The sequence below is a fragment of the Polistes fuscatus genome, unplaced genomic scaffold (assembly GCF_010416935.1).
Source record: "Polistes fuscatus isolate 324 unplaced genomic scaffold, CU_Pfus_HIC Scaffold4, whole genome shotgun sequence".
NCBI lineage: Eukaryota > Metazoa > Arthropoda > Insecta > Hymenoptera > Vespidae > Polistes > Polistes fuscatus.
In genome coordinates, this window is record NW_025113118.1 from 7,516,486 (window position 1) to 7,539,311 (window position 22,826).

Below are 22,826 nucleotides of genomic sequence, written 5' to 3' on the forward strand. Positions count from 1 at the left end.
TAAACGTAATGTACAGACGTTTCATCGTGATATAATATCATTCACGTGCAGGTTCACAAATCGTTCGCTTTCGGGAAAATGTGCAAAGAACAAGATTCATATATCCTAGGCTTCCTGCTGAATTATTTTTCTTTCTCTCTTTTTTTACTTATTATTTTATTAATTATACTTCTATATATATAGAGAATAATATATATATATATATATATTTTATTATTTTTTTTAAGTCTATACTTTTTCTTTTTTTTTACATTGGGGACCTGCACGAATGCATCGGGAACTTCAGGCGTACAAAAATATATTTGAAAGCTCGATCTCGAGATCACAGTGACGTTCTTGCACCGAAAATTCGTATAATATTCGAGATTACTTTTGAACATAATAATAGGTAACGACGAAATGCAACATTTTTTCGTTACCAACACGTAAGATCTTAATAATATCGAGAAACATCTAAATTCTGTACAGTAGATAATAATAGCGTACTGATTGTTTTTCCTTTCTTTACATTATTCTTCCCTTTTTTTGTAAAATTTGTTTGTTTTTTCTATACCAATAAAATATTGCTTAAACTTCCAATAAAACGCAGCACACACGCACGCACGGAAATTCATTCCCTGTCACGAGTTTAATTTAAAAACCAAAAAAAAAAAAAGGTTTTATTGTTCGACGATAACGTATAACAATTTTTTACGATTATCTTTATTTAACAAAATCAACTTATTTACAGAAGCTACCTCCTTGATAATCAACAGACTCTCTATCATCGCCCGATACTCTCGAACGATAGCCTCGGTCGGTTACATGGATACAAAAAAAAAACGATCTGTATAGTCAAAAAAACGTGCTTGTGACATGTTGAAAAAACAATGGGAGAGAGAGCTTCGTACTAGATGAAAGAGTATGTGAGAGAGAGAGAGAGAGAAAGAGAGAGATCACATCAGCACAAAGAGAAACGAAGAGAATGACGAATGGCAATCACGAATCGGCTGGAGCTCGAGAGTGACAGGCGAATTGTACTAAATATAAAAAGAAAAAAACAATATGTGAAAGAATGAGAGTGACAGAGAGAGAGAGAGAAAGAGAGAGAAAAAAAACCAGTATACGGTTAGTCGTGTTCCTCTTCCCGTGTTATCGTCGCGTCGATTACTTTGTGCACCGTTCAACCCTTTCGAAAGGGCAGGAGAGACCAGTAAAGATCGACCAGCACCATCATCATCATCATCGTTTGGCGAACCAATCACAATCAGTCTACTAGCAACGCGAATTTTTCTTTGCGTTTCTCCCCTCATTTTATTTTCCCCCCACGTTTTCTTTTCAAATAACGTAATAAAGTATTACGGTGAGAACAATGTATTTGATATTAGCTAAAATTGTTTGGCCGGTGCTACCGAGCGTCGTCATGTCGTCTATGTTCTCCTCGTTGGGCGTAGTTTTGGTGACGTTACTCCTACGAAATTCCGTACTCGACATCGTACGAGTTTCCTCGGGCGATCTCTTCGATCTTTCCACCAACGTGAGTCTCGTATTTTTTCGCGACTTCGACAATGGCAGATCTAGCGAGGGTGATTGTTCGTTTCTATCGAGTCTTGTCGTTTTATCGGACGAACGTATTTCGGTAGCAATAAGGGGTGGAAGTTCTCCATTGAATTTACCAAATTGTGGTGTCCTACTTAATACGTCTGAAGTTAGTCGAGCTTTGGAACGATCCTCAATTTCCGAAATGGACCTAGCCAACGTGGTATCTTTCAGTTTTTTACCATCGTAAGTTATTAAAACACCAGGAGTAGCTGGTTGAACCTCTGATCTGGCTGGAGGTAAGTAATATGATTGAAGACCGTCGGCAGCCATTTGCATGTCGTCTAGTTCATCCGATATTGGTTTCGAAGGACGATTAGAATACGTTGGGGTAGCTTTCTTCTTTTGTTTTTTTGATTCGTCAAATGCCGTCGGGTTCAATGGGTTCATGGTTGGGGAAGGTAGAAATACTGGCTCGAAATTTTTCCCGGACAATTGTTCGGAAAAGTTGGACTCTTCGATCGTTTCCTCGTGTTCCGGATCATTTTCTGATACTCGTTTTTCAAGGGAGTCTCGGGACGGAGTGATTATAGGTTTGAAGCCACCCTCGATTACGATGGAATCTGGATTGAACCCAGTATTACGTGCTGGCTTTAGAGAGGTCATAAAATTCTCCGAAATGTCCATGACAGTTGCTTCATGGTTTGATACTTTAGCTTCCAATCTGGTACGTTGTTTCGGTTCGAATTTCATCAATTTGACGATATTTCCGTAGGAGATTTTTTCCGAAGTTGGTATCTTGTAAACAGCTTTTTTACGCTCCATGAACATCGATTTGGAAGGTGGTAAGGAGAAGGTCGGCGAGTTGATCGTATGAGAACCCTGTAAAATGGGTCGACGCATCAGGACTGGTCTTCGTACGATCATCACTTGACCTCTCTGCTGCTCCGGTTGATGTTGATGGTAATGAAGTAGATGATGGAGAGGACGGTGATCGGGCGTGTAATGATGCGACGTCGGTCTGGAATATACGATCTGCGTTGTGGGTAGAGTGTAAGCGAATTTCATCCCGTGGCTCAGTGGTCTTGGATTATCTGCAACGAGGTTAGACAATGGATGGTTAGAGGACTGTCGGATTTCTTGATCGATCTCCGTGAACTGAGGTCTGCTGGGATACGAGGAGAATGCCGTGGACGTGATCGTGGCCGAGGTCGAGGAAGTCGAGGTTGGCCTGTTAACGCTGCCAATTCCTCCTAACTCGCTATAAATCGAGCTAGTAGCTGTTTGGTGTTGTTGTTGTTGTTGTTGTTTTTGTTGTTGATATTGTTGTTGGTGTTGACGTTGCAGAGCTTCCTCGTCGAGGTGCGCGTGACGATAGTTTTCCTTCACGCGTACCTCGTAACGATGAGGAATGATCCCGTGATTAGACCTCGGCCCGTATGCATCCTCGTGTATGACCGATGTTCGAAAGCGATCGTAATTGTTATGATTAGCGTTCGTTAGTAGCTGCGGGTAGGATGTGCTTAGCTTGCCAGAGTTAGTCGCCGTATGATGGGTATAACGAAGACCATGTTCCCGATGATGAGGATGATGAAGATGCTGCTGAAGGAACTCGGCCGTTGGCGTTACCTTGCTCGAGACTCGAATGCTCGGACTGATATCCAAATCTTCGATGAACTCGGGATGATGACCCTTCGGTTCCACATAAATCTCGTGGTTCTCGCTGGCTGAACCTTCTTCGCAACTGTCATGGACGTTTATCTTCCAGCCCAAGTAGCGATGAGTGAAACACTGAAATGATGTCATACCATCGGATCAGAACTGTTCAAGTGATATTACAAATAGATATACATAAAATCATTTCGCACTTGATAATAGACGGTGTCTGGTGTATTCTCATCGGGAGTCCATTCGACGATTCCTGGTTCTCCGTGATCACATTCCAGAGTCAACGTACGTTGATAAGCACCGAAAGATGTAAATTCGTCGGCCAGAGGTTGATTCTGATCTGGTACCCAGTTACAATATCGTCCAACTCCGGTTGGTCGAACTGATCCTCGTTGTCTACGTACTCCAGCGAATATTTTGATTTTCTGTAATAAGTAGTTTTCATTATCGTATCGATTAACACATATGTAATTGTTTATTGGACACATCTACTTACTGCTTTTTCTTCTGGCGTTTTATGTTGATAGCCACCGATTGGATCATCCGTGATATAGAACGGATGATAACGCGCCGGTGTATCGGCATTAAGTCCACCTTCAACAACGAAAGTATACTTCTTTCCACGGACTACGTTTATCTCCGGAATCAAAAGACCATTTATATACCAAGAAATTCCCCAGCCTACGTGACCTATAAAGAAAAAAAAAACCAGTATCATCATTTCGTAACATATTAATGATCATGATACTTTTTCTTGAAGATAATTTACTAACCCGTAATAGCAGGATATCCATGTTTTCCACCGGTTGGTCCCATCTGAGCATAGAATACACCATCTTCCGGTTCATAACATTGTATCGGAGGAATTTCCCAGGCGTCATTCGTAGGTGCTGGTGCTGGAGTTGCAGTTACGCGTTGTGGTCTTCTTATAGTTGTTGCGAGTTGCTGTTAAAAATGATCAAACAGAAATTATATTATCGTGAAATTTAAACAAAACAAAAAAAAAGACAAAAAAAGAAAGTAGTCAAATTTACCTGATTATTATTAGCATTATTATGATTATCGGTGTAAGTAGTATCCGGTTGTTCTTGATCAGGAATGGGACAATTCCAAGCAGGTGGTCTACTGAATTCGATGAAACGATCCGTCTTGAGGTAGTTACTATGGAAACTGACCTCCTCCCTCTCGTTCAATGGACCAATCGCCCAGATGATGGCTTGCGATCTGTTCGTGAGAACCTGAAGATCCAGCTCATCACTGGCTTTCAATGGTCTCTGATAGGTCACGATGCTGTACCCATTGACCAAAGCTGCGTTTAACAATCGAACCGAGTTGGTATTCTCCTACAAATGTCAGAGTCGGACAGATTAATTCGATTGTTCGATAAACGTAACACCTTTGCTTCATCTTAATTCGGCATTTTTCGTAATATTTTACTTGTATTTTATTGTCCGGACAACTTCCTCGTCTACCGGAACACTGTGATTTAGATTCCAGGAAATAATCAATAGCGTATCCCTGAAGAGTTTGTTTGTCTACCCAAGCTACTGCGACGTCTCCACCAACCATAACGCTTCTATCTGGATTCGTCGATAAGCCAAAGGCCATGTATTGTCCAGCTTCTGTTGACATTAATGAGAAACGATCGGGATCTATTATAGTAGGTATTTAGGAATATCGTATGAATAATAATGAAAAGCATTAAATACGTTCGTCTATTTCTTCGTCCTAAAATATCACTCGTCCATCGTTTTGACTATTTTATTTGACGTAGGTACCTCCGAAATTGTTTCAACACACGCACGATCATATTTTGTTTTACTTTTTAAAGGCGATAGAAAAATATGTAATAATATCGGTAGTCACATGGAACGAGTAAAAATACAAATACCACTACTTCCGCGTTACGGATCGTTAAAGTTACGGTAGCGTGAAGTACTTGCCGTTTTCCCCTAGTTTCCGAACCATTTTTACCGGAAACGGAGTCCGTAAGCGTGTCGTGAACGAGTCCCCAACAACAACACTCGGGCACACCGTAAAAAGAAAAAGACGCGGCGATTTTTCGCAGGGTATTGTTGGAAATGTGTGAAACAGATATTGGACCGAATGCGGTTGAAACGAGAATGGGAACGCGAAGTAACGGCGGGAGAACGATTAAAGTGTCGAGAATGCTCGTAAAATCTTCCCTCTTTCTCTTTTGCTAAACTTTACTTTTTTTTTTTTTTTTTGACAAGAATGCGAGGAGAAAGAATTGGAAACGGGGAAAAAAAAAACTAGTAAATTTGTAACGCGTTTGTTCGTAAAGAAATTTGTCGTTATTGTTGCGTCGCGTTGATTAATTATTTGATATGAACTAATTGAAAATAACAAATTAGGTTTATAAGGAACAAAAAAGGGTTGTACTTTCCTCTTACTCAAGATTTTCAATCGTAAAGCGTAAATTCAACGTTTGAACGTAAGGATTCGAGGACGTACGAGAACGAGAACGAGAATGAGAACGAGAACGAGAACGAAACTTTCGTCAGTTCGGCCCATTGTCAAGTCCACGGATACGACAGCTCGAAATTATGTACTCACCAAGTTTTCCAACGAGCTGCACGACTATGCTGTCACCTGCAACGGCCCAGCGCACCTCAAAAGCCAAAGTGTCATCCAGGACTTCACAGTTTAGTTTCGACTGCAAGCAAACGGTCATTTCATCCACATACTCAAGAGAAACGACGATACTGTGTGTTGATTGTTATGACGATGAGAAGATAGATTATCTAATAAAGTCCGATATAATAATAATAATAATAATAATAATAATAATAATAATAATAATAATTAATAATCAGTGCTCGCGTGTTATTCGCTGCTTGTCAAGCATTTTATTAAGTAAAATTACTATTCAAATATTTCATTTAAATGAAATTGAAAGCAGCTCTTTCTTATGTCACTAAAGCTTATTAAAAATAAAACATAATTTGTTGTCAATGAAATCTATTTAATTTTCTTCTCTTATTTATTTTTATTCTTTCCTTAATAGCTCTTACTTCCTTTTCGTAACATTAAAAATACTTTAAAAAAGAAAAAGATGCCGGTATGTGCCATTCCAGTGCATTAAGTTATAAAACAAATGCACTGATTATAATAACACTCATTATATTTTGTTTACGCAGAAAGAAAAAAAAGCTTGTTTATTTAACATACACAATAAAGTATACACAGGTGATGGTAAAAGTTGTGTCACAAATAATTATCATCCTGTATGACGTGAACATGTGTGTGCGTGTGTGTATTTGCATAACGTGTTTTCACAGATAAATATATATATATATATATATTTAGATATAGAAGAATTTCTTCGTAAAATTAAAAACAAATATATTATACACGTACTACTTTTCAGAACAAAGATAACATCTTTGTTATCTATCTAAGAGAAGGAAAACTTTTCACTAAGGTAAGAAAATTATACTCCCAACGAAAGACGACCGAGCGAATGAGATAAGCGAGTTTCTCGAAAGTATGTGCGCGAGTTATTTCGGAACACGTTGAAATAATTCATTTCTGTATCACAGCCTAAAACGTTTCACGGGTTTTCTCGAATTTGCTTAGATCTTTATTTTTCTCTCTCTCTCTCTCTTTTTCTCCTCTCCCTCTCTCTTTTATTTGTCGATCAATTAAAATGAGGTGAAATATCGAATCAGTAATAATAATAATAATAATAATATTAATAATAATAATAATAATAATAATAATACAATACAATAATAATACAATACAATAATAATACAATAATAATAATACTACGTAAAATAATACAATAGTAAAACTAATGGCAACCATCTAAATTTATTCACTTTATCGTTGAAATTCTTTCTTATTCAACGGAGTCATCCTCATTTACGTGGTTTAGAATAGTTTTGTCGGTGGATTTCGCGTTGAGACGAACGTGCCGTTCGATATACGAGTAGTATCAACGCGTTTCATTCAAGGATTGAGAAACACTTTAAACGCGTGAGAGAATTACGACGATTGGGTATTATTCCTTTTATATTATACGAATCCGAAAAATACTTTGTTACATTTTCTCGCTTTAAAGAATCACGAGCTTTCTTTTTACATTTTTATATATATACATATATATAGAAAATAAATCTTTTTAAAATTATTTAAAATTCTCGAATCGAGAGAAGAAACACACTTATGGTATATGCCATTGCAACGCTTGAAAAATGTAAGTAAGCGTGAATCAATGTTTGTATATACATATACATGTATATATGTAAAGTATATATTCGTTTCCGCTCGCGTATATAAAGCTCTAAGTACGGAATAACGTACAGAGAGTTTCGGTGTACAATAAATAGACTTCTCGATGTGGTATTAAATAAATAAATGGAAAGTCGAGTCTCGTTTCTGTCTCTGGCTCTCGTACTATCTCCCAACACACTGGGAAAAAGACAATTTTTCTAGCGGAAGAACTTAAAGGAGTAAGAAGAGTAAGAAGAGTTTGTCACTTTTTTTTGTCTCTCTCTCTCTCTCTCTCTCTATTTCTATCTCTATCTCTCTCTTTCTCTCTAATTTTCTTTCTTTGTTCAACGACCGGATGTGCTGCTGGCTGTGCTTCCGGATTTTTTCTTTTTACATTTTTTTTTCTCTACGTATATCTATACACAGATAAAGAAGTAATGTTAAATAATTCGTGGGAAGATGTTGAAAAAATGACCGAGTTTTCCAGAGATAGAGGAGAAAAATTTTCTCGCGCGTGATACGCTGGAAAATGACGAAACTAAATTGTTGAAAAGTTTTACACAGTTGTTTACGAGAAAAAGAAAGAGAAGGAAAACTATATCGTGTGGATATATTGTTGATATAATTGCTTGTTGAAAATCGTTCTACGATAATCTATACGCATGGAGATCACATTTACATTTTTCCTTCGATAAATTTTCTTCATTGGATATTCGGTTCTGGTCGTTTAATAATAATTAACGACACCATTAGTAGCTATTAGAAGATATTAGAACTCGATGTGTATTATACGCGGTGAAGTAAAGTAATCAGGTTACTTCGATGTTTCCTCGCGTACTCGTTAATACCCCTTCCCCCCTCTTCCCCCTCTTCCCCCTTCACCCCCTCTTAATCAAGATTAATACAAGGGTCCACTTTAAGACTCGAGTATATTTAGCTTTCTACGACAAAACTAATTATTTTCATTTACTGATACTATGTAACGCGTGTAATATACATATTTAAGTGAAAAGTGTGTTCATGATCATCAACTACGTAAGATACATAACACCCTTGCGATGTTACGTAGTTTAAATAGACTTTTGAGAAAGAACTGACGGAAATATAACAGAAAGTTTCGTTGCTTGCTTGCTTGCTTGCTTGCTTGCTTGCTTCTTCTTCTTCCTCTTCCTGTCGTGTATTAATTTTGTAAGAACGAGAGAGAGACAGAGACAGAGAGAGGGAGAGAGAGAGATAGAGAGATAGAGAGAGAAAGAAAAAGAAGAAAATATTTCAAATAAATCGAATTCATCCATTTCTATGATCACGGAACGATCGTATTATTTTACGCAGGAATTGTAATAATTGAAAATTTCGACGCCTGCTAAACGTGGCTGCTGCAAACAAAATAATAATACATCGAATGTCAGAATTAATTTTTCAATTGAATTCTTATCTCTCTCTTGTTTTTTTTTTTCTATTTCTAGAAATAAATAAAATATATATATATATAATATTATAATTCTATTTGTTGAACGTAGAGACCAAATTATTTTCAAAAACGAGAACGTTGTTTTTTTCTTTTTGCGGTCGGATTTTGTATTTCGAGAAAAAATAAATCGAAAGGACAAAAGTCGAGACGTCGATCCTTTGAGAGATTTGTGTGGGCGAGGGGGAGGAGGAGGAGGGAAAAAAAAGACTCGTTAGTAACGAACAAAAGAATCGACCCTACGGTCTCCTTGATATCGCAAGACTCTGGAATAAGAGTTTTGTTGGGGATCCGGTTGATGAGCGCGGGATCGTGCTCGTCCCGACTGTTGTTGTCTGGAAAGTGAGCCGGAATTCGGAGAAGAGGAGAAAGAAAAAGAAGAAGAGGGAGTCGACGACGACGACGACGAGGACGAGGAAGAAGAAGATCCTCCACCATCCTGATGACGATAATGATGAAAACTAGAATCGTCGGATGATTGCACGTTAGCCAGCTGCCTCAATCTGCCTAAATTCGGTATATCCTCGTTGAATTGAAATGAACCAGGCTGTTGGACCGGATTCTGTTGACGTGGAACAGCTTCCGGTACCTGGAGACTTTTCGGAATGCGATAATCGATCGCCTGGACCACCTGTATTTGATCATCGCGACGAAGAATCGGACGATATGTCGTTGGACGTTGTTGTTGTTGTTGTTGTTGATGATGTTGTTGAGCTATCAAAGAGGGTGAATACGTAGCCGATAGTGTCGAGGACGAAGAGGATGCAGCAGGAGATAATAACGAAGAAGAAGAAATCTCGTGTAGATTTTGTAGATCGAGTATTCCCGTCTGTCCCTGTCCTCCGCGATGCACATTCTGCAACACACAAGGACAGAGACAGAGTCTTTTGTTAGCAGCAACACACGTGCTCTATTATTTTATCTATCATATTTCTTTCTATCATTCTTGCACACTCGTGTTATAATATATATGAGCTCTATCTTTCACAGATATTCCATTTTATTTTTTTTCCATTAACAAGCACACAATTTCTATTTCACTTTTCTATTTCACTTGTCAATTTGTTAATCACATATTATTATTATATATATAATCGTGTTTTTTTTTTTTTTTTTTAATTTTGTTTTTATTTTGCAGCTTTCAGAAGCGTCGAAGGCAACTTTTTGTTTTTTTTTATGCGTTACGATGTTAAGATCACGTCTTCGTAAATAACGGAGACGCTTGGGCAAGCGTCTCAAAGCGTTTAAAGCTCGCGACTATTGAAGTCGTCGTGTTTTATGTTTATGCGTATAATATATTACGGACGTAATATCGTCAAATCTTTTTTTCTTTAACATGACAACGATTCGCGAGGTAGGAAAGGTGAGATGCAAAACAAAAAAGAGAGAGCGAGAGAGCGAGAGCGAGAAAGAGAGAGAGAGAGAGAGATGAATGGTGCGAGCGAGAAATCAGCTGATTCGTAAATTTTCGAAGGGAGAACAAAATCGTAAAGCACTGGCACAATCATTGTCGTCTGGACGCGTTGGGTTTGCCATCGGTGTCTGCCGTCAATGACTGCCAAGTATTCTTTCTCAAATATTGACAGAGACAAATATACCCGAGATAGAACAAATACGCCGGAGAGTCCTATTGACTGCTCCTGGAAAGCACGTTTCGCAAATGGCCATTCGTAGCGAGACAAGTAAATCAATTTTTCGCATCGAAGATAACGAAGAATAAATCGTTACTCGATTAAAAATAAGGACAAGGCAATGAAAAAGATATACGAACAACGATAATTATCATGAATTATAATGAAATGTTTTATCTATTCATAAGAGGAAAAACACATAAACGTTGGAACATCTTTTAGCTAGGGAAAAAAGTAACGGTGGTGACGGGGATGGGGATGGGGGTGGGAGTAGGGTTGGGGGTGGGGGTGCGGATAAAACGAAGGAAGAAGAAGCAACCCCTCTTCAGACGCAGCGTGTAGTAGCATTTTACAGAGCATTTTGTCGTGAAGGACTCACCTGCGGCGAAACTCCTAGCATCTTAAGGGACGGTGGAACGTTGAGACCCTGAGGAATTTGTATGTAGCCAAAGTCAACGGTAAATGCCTCGCACCATACGCCAAAGTGGCCAATCTGGTGCACCGTCAGATCACCGGGTAAAGTCAAGACAATGGTTTTGCGATCGTAACGTCGCAAAGGTTGTTCCTTTCCATTTTCATCGGGCACTCGAATTCCTTGAGGCGATGGCGTCGGTCCAGCACCAACCCAAAATTTGGCATCTAAATTATAACGGGAAAAATGATAAAAATGTTCTAACGCTCGTAACAATGATCGAATTTCATTTTGAATCCATCTCTATGGTATAATTCAAAAATATCGTAGCCATTTTCTTTTTTAAACGGTATTTCACGAATATATTAAATTATGCAGAATAAAATGTAATATTTGAAGACAAATTTTTATCCGCCAAGGGACAAAGTAAACGTTTCTAGGTCGTGCATATATACACACACACACACGCGCACACGCACACGCGGGAAAAAAAATATGTCAAATATCTAATTAAATTACGCTTTACATTGTAACGCGCGTCAATTTCTGTTCAATATCTTTTGACAAAATGTTCGAAAATATTCCTACGTTAAATGATTTTAAATGAAAACTTTTAATATATTCCATCTATATATTATAAAACGATCCTATATTACAAAGAGTTATAAAAGTAATTCATTTAAATATTCTCCTAAAAAAATTCCACAACGAAAAATTTATATCGCTGAGTAAGGTATCATCATTATTTAACGTCTAATTAATTATACAGACGGAACGAGAGTTAAAAAAAACCCGCTTATGTTGAAACGACTCTATAAGTAATAATTCAAAAAAAAAAAAAAGAAAAGAAAAAGAAGGGAAAAGAAATAAAAATTTATAAATTTATCATACTTTTTCGAATCCTTTCGAATGACAAGGACACCGACCACAGAATATCTTAGGAGAAATGATAAATTTATCAAAATTACAAAATATTCGTATTCCTCTTGGCTCAATAAAACATAGAAAAAGAAGGAATCTAGCGAATAATGTTCTCCTATCTCGTTATTATGCACTTGATTAATGCACGTTTTTTATATCTACCTATGCTAACAAAGTATTCCAATTTATCTCAAAAGTACGAAATTAAATTATTCGCAAAAAGATCAAATTCGCTGAACTGTATCGAAAATGGGTTAAAGTTTTGACTTTTTTTTTTATTGATCTCTCTATTGTACTAACGAAGAAGGAATGGATGAGTGAACTTACCAGGTGCCTCTCCATCGTAACTGAATCCTGGTATCAAAAGAGTCTGAGCGTCCACGATAACGATGGGTTCTGAACTGATTCCGTGAACTCCGCTGAGAGCAACCAATTTCTGTGGTTTTGGATAGTCCAATCCACGTGGGATCCTTACGTCTCCAAAGTTGACCTAAAAAGTATTGTTCGTTGGAGAGATTGTTTTCTATTTTCTTCAGTGAAAAGCCAAAGATATGCTCTAATAGGAAAGAATCATGTATTACTACTACCGAGTAAACCATCGTATCTTTCATTTTTAAAAAGATGCAAATGTGAAATATAATAATTAACTATTTCAACGTACGTTAATTGTATTATTAGAATATGTTCATAAATTTCACATAGTTCTATGCGTGATATTAATGTACGCGAAAGGATTTCAAATTTCCTTCAATTTCGTAGAATATTGTACAATATAAATTACGTATATATATATAGTATTAAGTATATTATTATTATTATTATTATTATTATTAATAGACGGGGTACTAGGAATAATTGTGTTTAGACAAAAGTTTCCAATATAATATCACGATATTTAATAATTTAACGTTTAATTATATATTTGAAAAAAAGAAAAACCGATTCAATATGAATTTCAAAAGCGATGAAAATAAGATGAGATGAAAATAGAGGAAGAATAAGAGAGAAAGAGATGATGAAAGTTCGCACTTTAACCCAATTAACGTCATAATGGACGCGTATGTTGAAGAAAATTCATGAGCTTCTCTACGCGAAATAATAAGCATAAATCGAGATGGTAATTCAAGAGCTTCGTTCCCGTTCTGTCATCGTCATCGAGCTAGCTTATCGTTTGACTCGAGTTATATACGCTCGGCTGTCCACTTACAAATACACGTATAAGTATAAACACGCTTACAAAGGTTTAAACATATACGTGTATATAAGTGAATACACGATTGACATCTCATCCGTTATACTCGGAATAAATTTACTATCGTGCGTATAAAGCAAACTACCCTAATCGATATTTCACGTTTTCACTCGACGCGAACTATCCGCTCTGTTTCCTTCAAATTCTTCCACCGTTTTACCAATCGACGAATTTGTCTTTCGCGAATTTTGCAACGAGGATCCGTTAGGCGCAAATCAACGAAAAAAAACGCGAGAATGCGAGAGAGAGAGAGAGAGAGAGAGAAAGGAAAAAAAAAAGAAACTCTAATCGAATTTCTTGCTTACAGCTCGAGCTTTTTCGTCCTCGTGACCACACCGACGTTAATTCAATTATTTCGATATAATAGAATAGCCCTGGGTCGCGCGTACAAAATGCATTTTCTGTCACTTTTGATGCTCGAGAAGAGATGCGACCCGACTCGAAAAAGACCAAAAAAAAAAGGAAAAAATTGCGCGAGTGGGAGGAAGGAGAAAAAAAAGGGGTAAATTAATAGATGGTAAAGGGAAGAAAAAAAAGAGAAGAGAAGAAATGAAAGAAGAAGAAGAAGAAGAAATTATGTAGAAAAAGAAGAGGTAAGGAAAAACGCATAATCTAAGTCATGGTCGAGAAAGCTTGTTCTCTTTCACTTTAGTCATGCCGATTTACGGGCTGTTAATTATGCAACTCGAGATCGAATCGAAGGAACCATTTTTGTATGCTTTTAACTTGAGTGCATCATGCACATATATTATAATGCAAAAAATTTCAAATTAACTTACTTTTCTTTCTATTTTTAATTTGTGTATTTTGTTCTTACATTTATCGTGCTCTAAATATATTTTTTAAAATTCAATTGCTATAGTTAGGAAAGAGAGAGAGAGAAAGAAATGTTCTATTTCATGCTATCGTTTATACTCGAATATACATAAATACGTTACGTGAAAGTTGTATCAAGAGAAGGTGATACCGGTTTTCATGACGGTAGTGCAAGTACTGTATACGACGTTGAAGGTCATGAACGTGAAAGAGAGAGACAGAGATAGGGAGAAAGAGAAAGATATCAAGAGATTTTGTTGTACTTACGGCAAATTCGTCGCACCACACAGAGAACCATTTGATGCTATTCAAGGTTTTACCATCAGGCAAGGTCAATGTAATGTCCTTTCTCCGGTATCGTTTCAACACGTTTGCACTGTTGCAGTTATAAGAAAAAAAAATAAACACGTATTTAAAAAACAGGGTCAGTTATTTTTACGTGAATGAATATATGTAGATAATTATTATGCTGAAAGCTTAATCTTAAGTCAAATAATTGAATACAATAATTAATTTGATGACTTATTTCACTTTTGTATTAAAATAATTTCTTTAATTTGTATTATTTTTGTCGTCTACTTTAATGTTAATACCATCGTCGTAATTAAACGGCACGCGTACGATTAAGGATACTTTCACTGTTTATTCAAATGAATCGATTTTAACTTACGTTCCACGTTCGTCCCGTACTCTGAAGCCGTTCGAATTCGGACTCTTGGAATTTCCGGCATAGAAGAATGCAGCTGGAAAAAAAAAGGAATAATGTATTTGTTTGGTAATCGTTTCTCTCGTAATGTTTCTCTTTTTTTCTCTTTTTATTTAAAAATTTATCATATAATTCGTGCGTACTATTCGCGCAAGGATCGTCTTCCTTATTTGTTTTCTCATTTATTAGCTGCGACACGGCGCCAACACAACACACAAACAACCAACAGTTTCGCAAGTATACGTTACGTGGACGTGTTTAATTTTACGAGCTTATCGAGACGGGTGAGAGTATTTGCGTTCTCGTTTCAATTTTCTCTTACTATCTGACAAAGAGGAGGAGGAGGAGGAGGAGGGGAGGAGGAGGAAGTCGATTTCACTGTTCGATAGAAGTAAATGACACGTTTAAAAGTTACCTTTCGCTGTTACTATTCCGAATAGAACTCGATTATTTATTTGATTTAATAAGAAAAATTGTCCTATTAATAAGGATAGATTAATATTCGAGTAAGTATAAGTGAATATAATAAAACTTTGTATAATTGTTTATAAAGTATGTTTTATCTGTTAGATAAATTAACGTTGACTAATATATACACGTTGCGTTAATTAACGCAAAATAATATCTAAAGAACAGTCACAGACTTCATTGGTCGTCGGTCGAAGTTGTCGTTTTGGGAAAGTTTCATGAAAGAAGAAATCGATTAGCTTAAGAGGGGAAAGTTTATATTTTTGTTGTAGCTTCCGCTTTTTCAATTGCGAACGGATCACTTTCGAGACGAGAAATATATTCTCTTTCGGAATGTTTTGTTTTTCTTCTTTTCCTTTTTTTTTTGTTTATTTGTATTATACGATCATTTTGTGAAAGGTACGCGGTATACAAATGTAGATCGATATATTTTGTGTATTGACAGTACATATATTCTTTTTATATTTTTTTTTCCTGAATCGATCGCGTGCACGTTCATTAGTAAGTTATTTTTTTTTTTTTAGATACAAACGAAAAGGACTTAGGATAAATGAAACGAAATCTGGTTGAACTGGCAGGAACGTAAAACTTTGTGGTTAGTTGTTGGCATCTCTGGGAATGATTTATACGAGATATCGATAACGATCAAATTGCTAGTTGATTATTTACGGTACGTTAATTAAGAATTATTTTATCTATCCTGGTGTAGGATTAAATAGAATCGAAGGAGCTTAGGATCGTGACAATTATAACGATAGTAAATTAATTGAAAATCTGGTTAGATATTCGATAACGGCATATCCGATTTCGAAATTGATCAGATTTAAAGGAAATCCGTTATCCTCGTCGAATAGCAAACATTCCCTAATAATGCGTGATAGGTATGTATGTATATATGTATGTATGTATGTATGTATGTATATATATATGTAAATCGATGATGATACGAACCTGGTCCTTCGCCGTCATACGTAAAGTCCTTGATGAAGAGGGTCCTTCCATCTACGGCGTAAACTTCGCCGCTGACGCCATGGTGAAGTTCGGACAGCTTGCCAATCAGCTTTCCGTAATAAGCTCCGTCACATAGCTCTGCAGAGGAAATTAATTACCTTTAGTTAATTAACAAAGTAATCGTTCTTCTATCCTAATCCACGAGAAATAGTCCAACGAACTTTCTATTTTGTCGATGCCAACGCAAATCGATCGATTTATTTGTTTATCCGATTTTAATCGATAATATTGTTAATAAATAAATCATTTATTATTTATATAATTTCAAACAAATATTATAATATGACAAATGATAAGAGAAGAAATAAATCTTATATTTCTATAAAATAATGATTATTAATTATTATGAGTTAATCACGTAACAGAATATATCGCACAATAATATTGAAATGTAAAATAATAAGATTAGATAATCGTATCTGTATATGTGGATGAAACTATGACGTTTTATAAGAATAATGAAGACTTCTCTTAAGAGAATTGAAAAGAAAAAAAAGGAACAAAATATAAGAAAATAGAGATAAATATATATAATATATACGATATCGGTGAATATTTTTTCGCGAGCGATATAGAACCGGTCTGGTGCATATAATGAATAAATATGTTGAATCGGATCGGACTAGTTGGAATAATAAATCGCGTTTGGATAGCTTGACGATGGCTAACGGTAGACAATTTCTGTAGTAAACGTCTTCACGTTGGTACGGCCTCCAAGATTAATTTCCGTGTGCTCGGAGTTCTAGGAGATATACACCGGTGACCAAAGGGAGGGGTGGTTGGGAGTATCCGAGGTAGAAGGGATCGTTACGAATATCGTCGGGGCATGCAAAACTGGCTTCCACGAATGCTTCTCTGTCCCGCATTTGGTGAACTGGCACGCAGGACAGTTCGTGTTGGCAAGGATCGCGGAGACACGGAATGCCAATCATCTCTTCTTATTATTACGAATAATTCATCCTTGAGATTGATTTTCAAACGATTCCTCCATGATTATTCCTACATTTTTACATTTAAACGTAAACTCAATGATTCATTATCAATGAAGTAATCTATGATTCCGATTTATTCACTAATTTCTAGAGCAAACTAATCCTTGAGATCTTAATTATTCTCTCTTAATGTTTCAATTTAAGTTTAAGAAAAAAAAACAATCTCGATTGATTAATAAATCCCAATGAGAATGATTTCAATTAAAAAAATATCATCAAACATTTTACAGAAATGAGAGATAGATTCGTCGATGGTGTTACATTTGAGTAACCAATTCGTGTTTGATCTGTTTCAAGGTATCCAAGAGAAAGAAAGACAAATTGTGCTAACATCCCTTTCGTTATCTAGCCGAGCTAACGTTTATACATACATACATACGTTAGAAACGTACGAACGAACGAACGAGTGCGGATCCGTTTTAGAAATCCATTTAAATCGCGTTCGATCTAACTCGAACAGGCGCGTAACTCGTTCGGCGCACCGTTACGGCACTCCTCCTGGAACGTAGAAACGTCGAGAGATCGGGAAGATTGACGCTCCTTCGCGAATAAATCGAACAACACGACGACCCTTTGGTAAACATCCTTCTGGTATCGGCTTCGGGAATAGGAAAGGAGAAAAAAATATAAAAAGGAAGAAAAAGAAGAAGAAAAAATATAGAAATAAAAAGTCTAGGAGGAAAAAAATGAGAAAGAAAACTAGATAGATAGATAGGGAAAGAGAGAGAGAGAGAAATAGGGGAAAAAATAGAAAACGTCGTAAGAGGATTCTAGGCGGATCCACTGCGGAAAATTGGTTGAATGCTTGCAGAGCAAGCAACCATTTATGGGTACATCTCTTACTCTCTCTCTCTCTTTTCTTCCTCTGTGCCGTTAAATGTCACATGTAATCACCGATGTAACGTATGGGACATACGTTGCGTGTGCTTCCTCGTAGCAAAGGTATTTGATAATTGGATAAAAAACACGTAGACAAGGTCGATCGGTTGTTTACTTTCGAAGTACATAATCCTGATGATTTTCTTCCATTTAACGAATCTGTCTAACGAATCGGGATTGATGTTTTCTTCGGGATACGATAATTACGATCGAGGAAACGTAAGTCGTTTCGATCATTTTTATATTTTCATTTGAACATTCTTTAATGTCATATATGTTATGTGTCAGCTATTAACACTACACGACTGTTGATTAATTCTTATCGCGTTTGTCAATCTGACAGGTTAATTTTCTTTTTTAAGGTAACGAAAAAAGAATACTTATGAATTTAATATAAAAAAGTAAAAAAAAAATGGTAATTCAAAGGGTTATACGATAATTCGATTTAAATGGGAATTCGATTGAACCATTTAAACTTGTTGATAGTTGGAAAGGTTCCTTTCTAAATGTTACATTATATAGATAGTGCTTATAAACCGACGAATAGAACGCACCATTCGATTTTGTAGAACGTGTTCCTCTAATTAATCTGCTTGCAGATCGATATGTTATCCATGAATAGAGGAAACGAGGTCGGTATGCGATAGGCTTTTCCGTTATAATTGCCATGAGATGTGTTCATTTGTGGTGAAAATTTACAGCAATACTGTTGTATGTTACATGGAGAAAGAGAGAGAGAGAGAGAGAGAATATTTGAAAAAAGAATTTGGTTAACAAATTATAATATCAATTTTGACACGTATTATTATAAATATAATATAAAATATGATATTATATTCGATTAATTTTATATATTATATTACATTATTATGTAATCATTGTAAATAGTAATTTAGAAAAAGGTGTTAAATCTGTATTACGTTAGTGTGATTTAACTCTCTCACAAATATCGATTCCATTCTTTATCGAGTATCGATGTTGTGTCGTATAGAATATCAAGGGTTCAGATACACGTGTCTCTGCGTACACGGAATGACATTTTACTGGACGCGTGCTTCGAATTCTGTTAAAGAAATCAATTGGTATTCAGTGATCGATCGATCGAGTCGAATGATTTATCGATGTATCTCTGTGTTTACGATACTGATAAAGATCTCGAAAGAAAAAAAGAAAAAATAAAAAATAAAAAGAAAAAGAACCAGTTCCTTATTCGCAATTGTTAAATATTTTTGAACGTAACGAGATGATAAAATCCAGGCTAAATTCCAAACGGAATAGAAACATATTCGAAATACTTCTTTAAAGTCATTTTTAGCCAGCGTTGGAAGGTCGTAGATCGATCGTGAGTTCAAAGACGTTGGAAAATAGGACCCCGTTCTAGCGACTTTTTCCTTTCCGATAGGATAAAACGAGAACAACAACGGGGTCGTGGGGATTACTCCGGATGAAATGGAACGCCGAAAAACCCGAGGGAGAGAAAGGAATAGCGAAGAAATGGAATTGGACAAAAAGATAAAGGATGGACGGACAAGAAAAGGGACAAAAATCAAAGGGTAAGAGAGAGAGAAAGGACACACACAATAGATGAGTGGTGATCTAACTTGATGAACAACAGTTACACTTTTGTTTATTTTTCTTAGAAATGTTCTTAATGTCAATGTAAAAAATGTAAAATACGAAATTATTACGCGTGTAAAATTATTATAAAAAATTATATTATAATTATGTAAAAAAAAAAATTATATAAAAAAATTATATTAAAATTATTACTGGCTGAGAAATATAAGAGAGAGAGAGAGAGAGAAAATAAGAAATTATTAGGACGATCTAATCTGTAAAATGTGCGAGATAAAAAATACATATATTTATATACAAGATGAATTTTTAATTATATAAATAAAATATACAAACGAATGCGATATATATGTCAAGGAGACCTCTGACATTTTCTGAGACGAAGGAGAAAGCAGAAAGTAGAGAACGCAATTGGCAAAGGCCCTCTATGATACGCGGTATGTGTCGTAATGATTTACGACATTGCCGAGTTCTCCAAAGAAAACGATTGCCCCGTTTTGGGACGACCAAACGATTATTTCTTTTTTACATTGATGATGCGTCATCATCGGTGCGATCTTAAAACTCGACGTGCGAGGAGACCGGTGTTACGTAAAATGCCGATGAACCTCGTGGGAGGATATCGAATCGGCCGATGAACTCGTTATCACCAAATGAAAATAAATTTACAAGAATTTATTGGACTTTCCTTAAATCTGTATAACCCTTACACGAGTACTAATAATTAAATGTATCTTTGAATTCGTTTATTGTACTCTTTCGTCAATTATTTTCTTGTTGTTTCGATCACTGATGTTTCATCTCTATGTTTTCACGATGATGGAAACGTCATGATTAATATACATGAGATGACATAATATTCATCATTTTTGTGCACAATTTCGTATGAATTTTGCAAGATAAAGGAAGATAAAAAAAAGATATTGATATATTAAAAAATAATCAACGAAAGAGAAAGTACGAATTCATTTGGAAGGAATCGAATATCGCGTGATTTCAATAAAACGCGTCGTTTAATTGTCGAGAAATTGTCTATATTTGATATCTTAATAAAAATTTTCGAAAGAAAAGCCTCTTCATCTCTTTCCATTATCTATTTTTACCTAGGTGAAATTGAAATCTCGTTTATTTAATTTGATTTTTGTTGATCTTTCTCGTCGTCCTTTTAGTTTTCGAGTAAGCACTTTCTCTATAAAGCTTTAAAATAGATCTTACGTCATAGTGGTTTCCGACCACGTGTGCATCCCATTAAGACGATAATCTTGCTAAGAGTTCGCAAGCTAACCGATGAGAATATGGACACGAATTTCGTAACCATTCGGAAGGATCATTTGTGCTTCCCGCTTGAATAAAAAAAAAAAGAAAGAAAGAATCTTGACGAATGGGAGGTATAACTGTAAATTAAACGGGCTTGTAAGAGTATTTCTTTTTTTTTTTTTATTTCGATCTTATCTCAACGCCAATTTATTTGTAAATTCGTATCCGTAGATTAATGTCTACTTTATAAGTATAAATAATGATTTTATTTGTGTATGGTAAAAGTTATATATTACACAGTTATATAATATAATTTTCTTTTTTAGACACGAGATATATAAAGTTTCTTCATTAAGGAAACTTTCAAAGTTTCTTTACGATCGAAAACAAATTTTTGTCGCGAAGCGTATTAACACAACAACTGGTTGAAATGATTTAAAGGAATTATTACGATCGCGAGAATCGTAACGCATTTTTCAATTCCTTGTAGGATGTAATTAAACGACGTTTTGTTTTGTTTTTTTTTTCCTCTAATTATATGAATGCAACGTTTCCTGTGTCTCCGCAGTCAACGACACTGTTTCTCATTGTCATCGGCATGTTTTTATTTACATCTTTTTATTACTATTTTATTACGAGAATAATTATTATCAGGAAATACGAAAGGTATATAAAGTTTCCGTAACGGAATTTCTATTGATTCGATATTCGATATCAATCATAACGAAAAAAAAATATCGGTTCGAGAATGAGATGAAGAAAAAGAGATAAGAATAAGAATAAGAATAAGAAGAAGATGATGATGATGAAAAAGATAAAAAAAAAGAAAAACAAGCAGAGATCGAGAAAGTCGTACGAGTGCGAGAAACAGAGCGAGGAATCTCCGAAGAGGAACAAGCCGAATCGTGTTCGTAATTAACTTCGACAATTAGCACGCTCGAAATCATCCAGTAACCGTTTCGTTCGTGCTCGTAACGTTCAAATCAATGGCTACGGAAGGAATCCTCTTTTTCTTCTTCCTCTCTTTTCCTCATATTTTTATTACATTTTTTGTTTATTATCCTCACAAAATAACGAGACAGTTTTTTATTCTCTTGACTCTTTTTTTTTACGGAAACAACTGTTGTTCGTTAAATAAGAAAAAAGAAAAATCACGAGCTCGAAATCCAAAGGACCAATAAAAAAAACAAAAATTGTCGAACGATCGATTCATTTATTTTCAACACTATAATAAGAAAAATAAATGGACCATTTCGATGACACGGAAAATAACGATTTAATTCGTATCATCTCTGATTGTAAAGATAGAAATGAAAGGAAAGAAAGTTTTACTCACGTGCGATGAAGATGAAAAAGATCGCTAAGACCAGTCCAATAGTTGAACGCCGATCCGAGGGCGATGTTGTTGGTGATCGTGTCGTCATGGCGTCTTCGTCGTTACTGCCGTCGAAAGTCTACGTCGCGGATTCAGGTTACTTTGTCGATCCCACTACGATCACCGGCTCGCCTTGCTTCACCTTACTTCTATCCCTTTCTCCCCGTGGTCTTTGATCTTACTCCCTCTCTGGAATTGCAAGAGAAAGAAACAAATAGTAACACGTTTTTTACCTTTTTTTTTTTTTTATTCTTTTCTTCAGCTAGCAGCTTTTAACTAGTTGCTAGTAGCTTAGCGTTTAAAAAGGTACTCCCCTCTCTTTTTTCCTCAGGTAATTTGGATTCTCTTTTCTTTTTCTTTTTTTTTTTGTGTTTTCTGTTAGGAACACAGGTACCCCTTCTTCTTCTTTTTCTTCTTCTTCTTATTCCACCTCCCTGTCATCTCTTTCTACCACCCTACTCGCCTTGCAAACGATGAGGGACACAAGGAGTCGGTTCGAATCTCGCGTTGTTTGCATCATGCGAGCAACGGTGTGCCACTCTCTCGGGGATATCTAGGCTGATAAATGACGAGTCTTTTAGTATAACGCTGCCTACGCGAACAATCTGCTCATCATCTCTTGCGATAGGTGGTACCAT

General features: G+C 35.9%; 1 protein-coding gene across 2 annotated transcripts; it reads right to left on the reverse strand.

Annotated features, from left to right (window-relative positions):
* Positions 1–1,309: 1,309 nt before the first annotated feature.
* On the reverse strand, positions 1,310–22,324 carry LOC122521199 (protein Skeletor, isoforms B/C). Of its 2 annotated transcripts, XM_043641721.1 has the most exons (13): positions 22,150–22,324; positions 16,051–16,188; positions 14,596–14,668; positions 14,193–14,301; positions 12,185–12,347; positions 10,904–11,163; positions 5,764–5,863; positions 4,624–4,808; positions 4,221–4,529; positions 3,960–4,131; positions 3,683–3,876; positions 3,387–3,611; positions 1,310–3,309 (listed from the first exon to the last, which is right to left on the reverse strand). In XM_043641721.1, the coding sequence occupies exons 1-13, from the start codon at positions 22,235–22,237 to the stop codon at positions 1,318–1,320; spliced, it is 4,008 nt and encodes a 1,335-aa protein (XP_043497656.1). In that variant the 5' UTR covers positions 22,238–22,324; the 3' UTR covers positions 1,310–1,317. The 2 variants fall into 2 exon arrangements, with proteins under 2 accessions (XP_043497656.1, XP_043497657.1); XM_043641722.1 differs by lacking the exons at positions 1,310–3,309; positions 3,387–3,611; positions 3,683–3,876; ... (2 more) ...; positions 4,624–4,808; positions 5,764–5,863 and adding an exon at positions 8,981–9,749.
* Positions 22,325–22,826: the final 502 nt, after the last annotated feature.

Coding starts and splice junctions, on each gene's coding strand:
- LOC122521199 (XM_043641721.1), bottom strand. CDS start 22,237: ATGACGACACGATCACCAACAACATCGCCCTCGGATCGGCGTTCAACT. Junction 14,669..16,050: donor GTATGACGGCGAAGGACCAG/GTTCGTATCATC, acceptor TTTTTTTTCCAG/CTGCATTCTTCTATGCCGGA. Junction 12,348..14,192: donor TGTGGTGCGACGAATTTGCC/GTAAGTACAACA, acceptor AATACTTTTTAG/GTCAACTTTGGAGACGTAAG.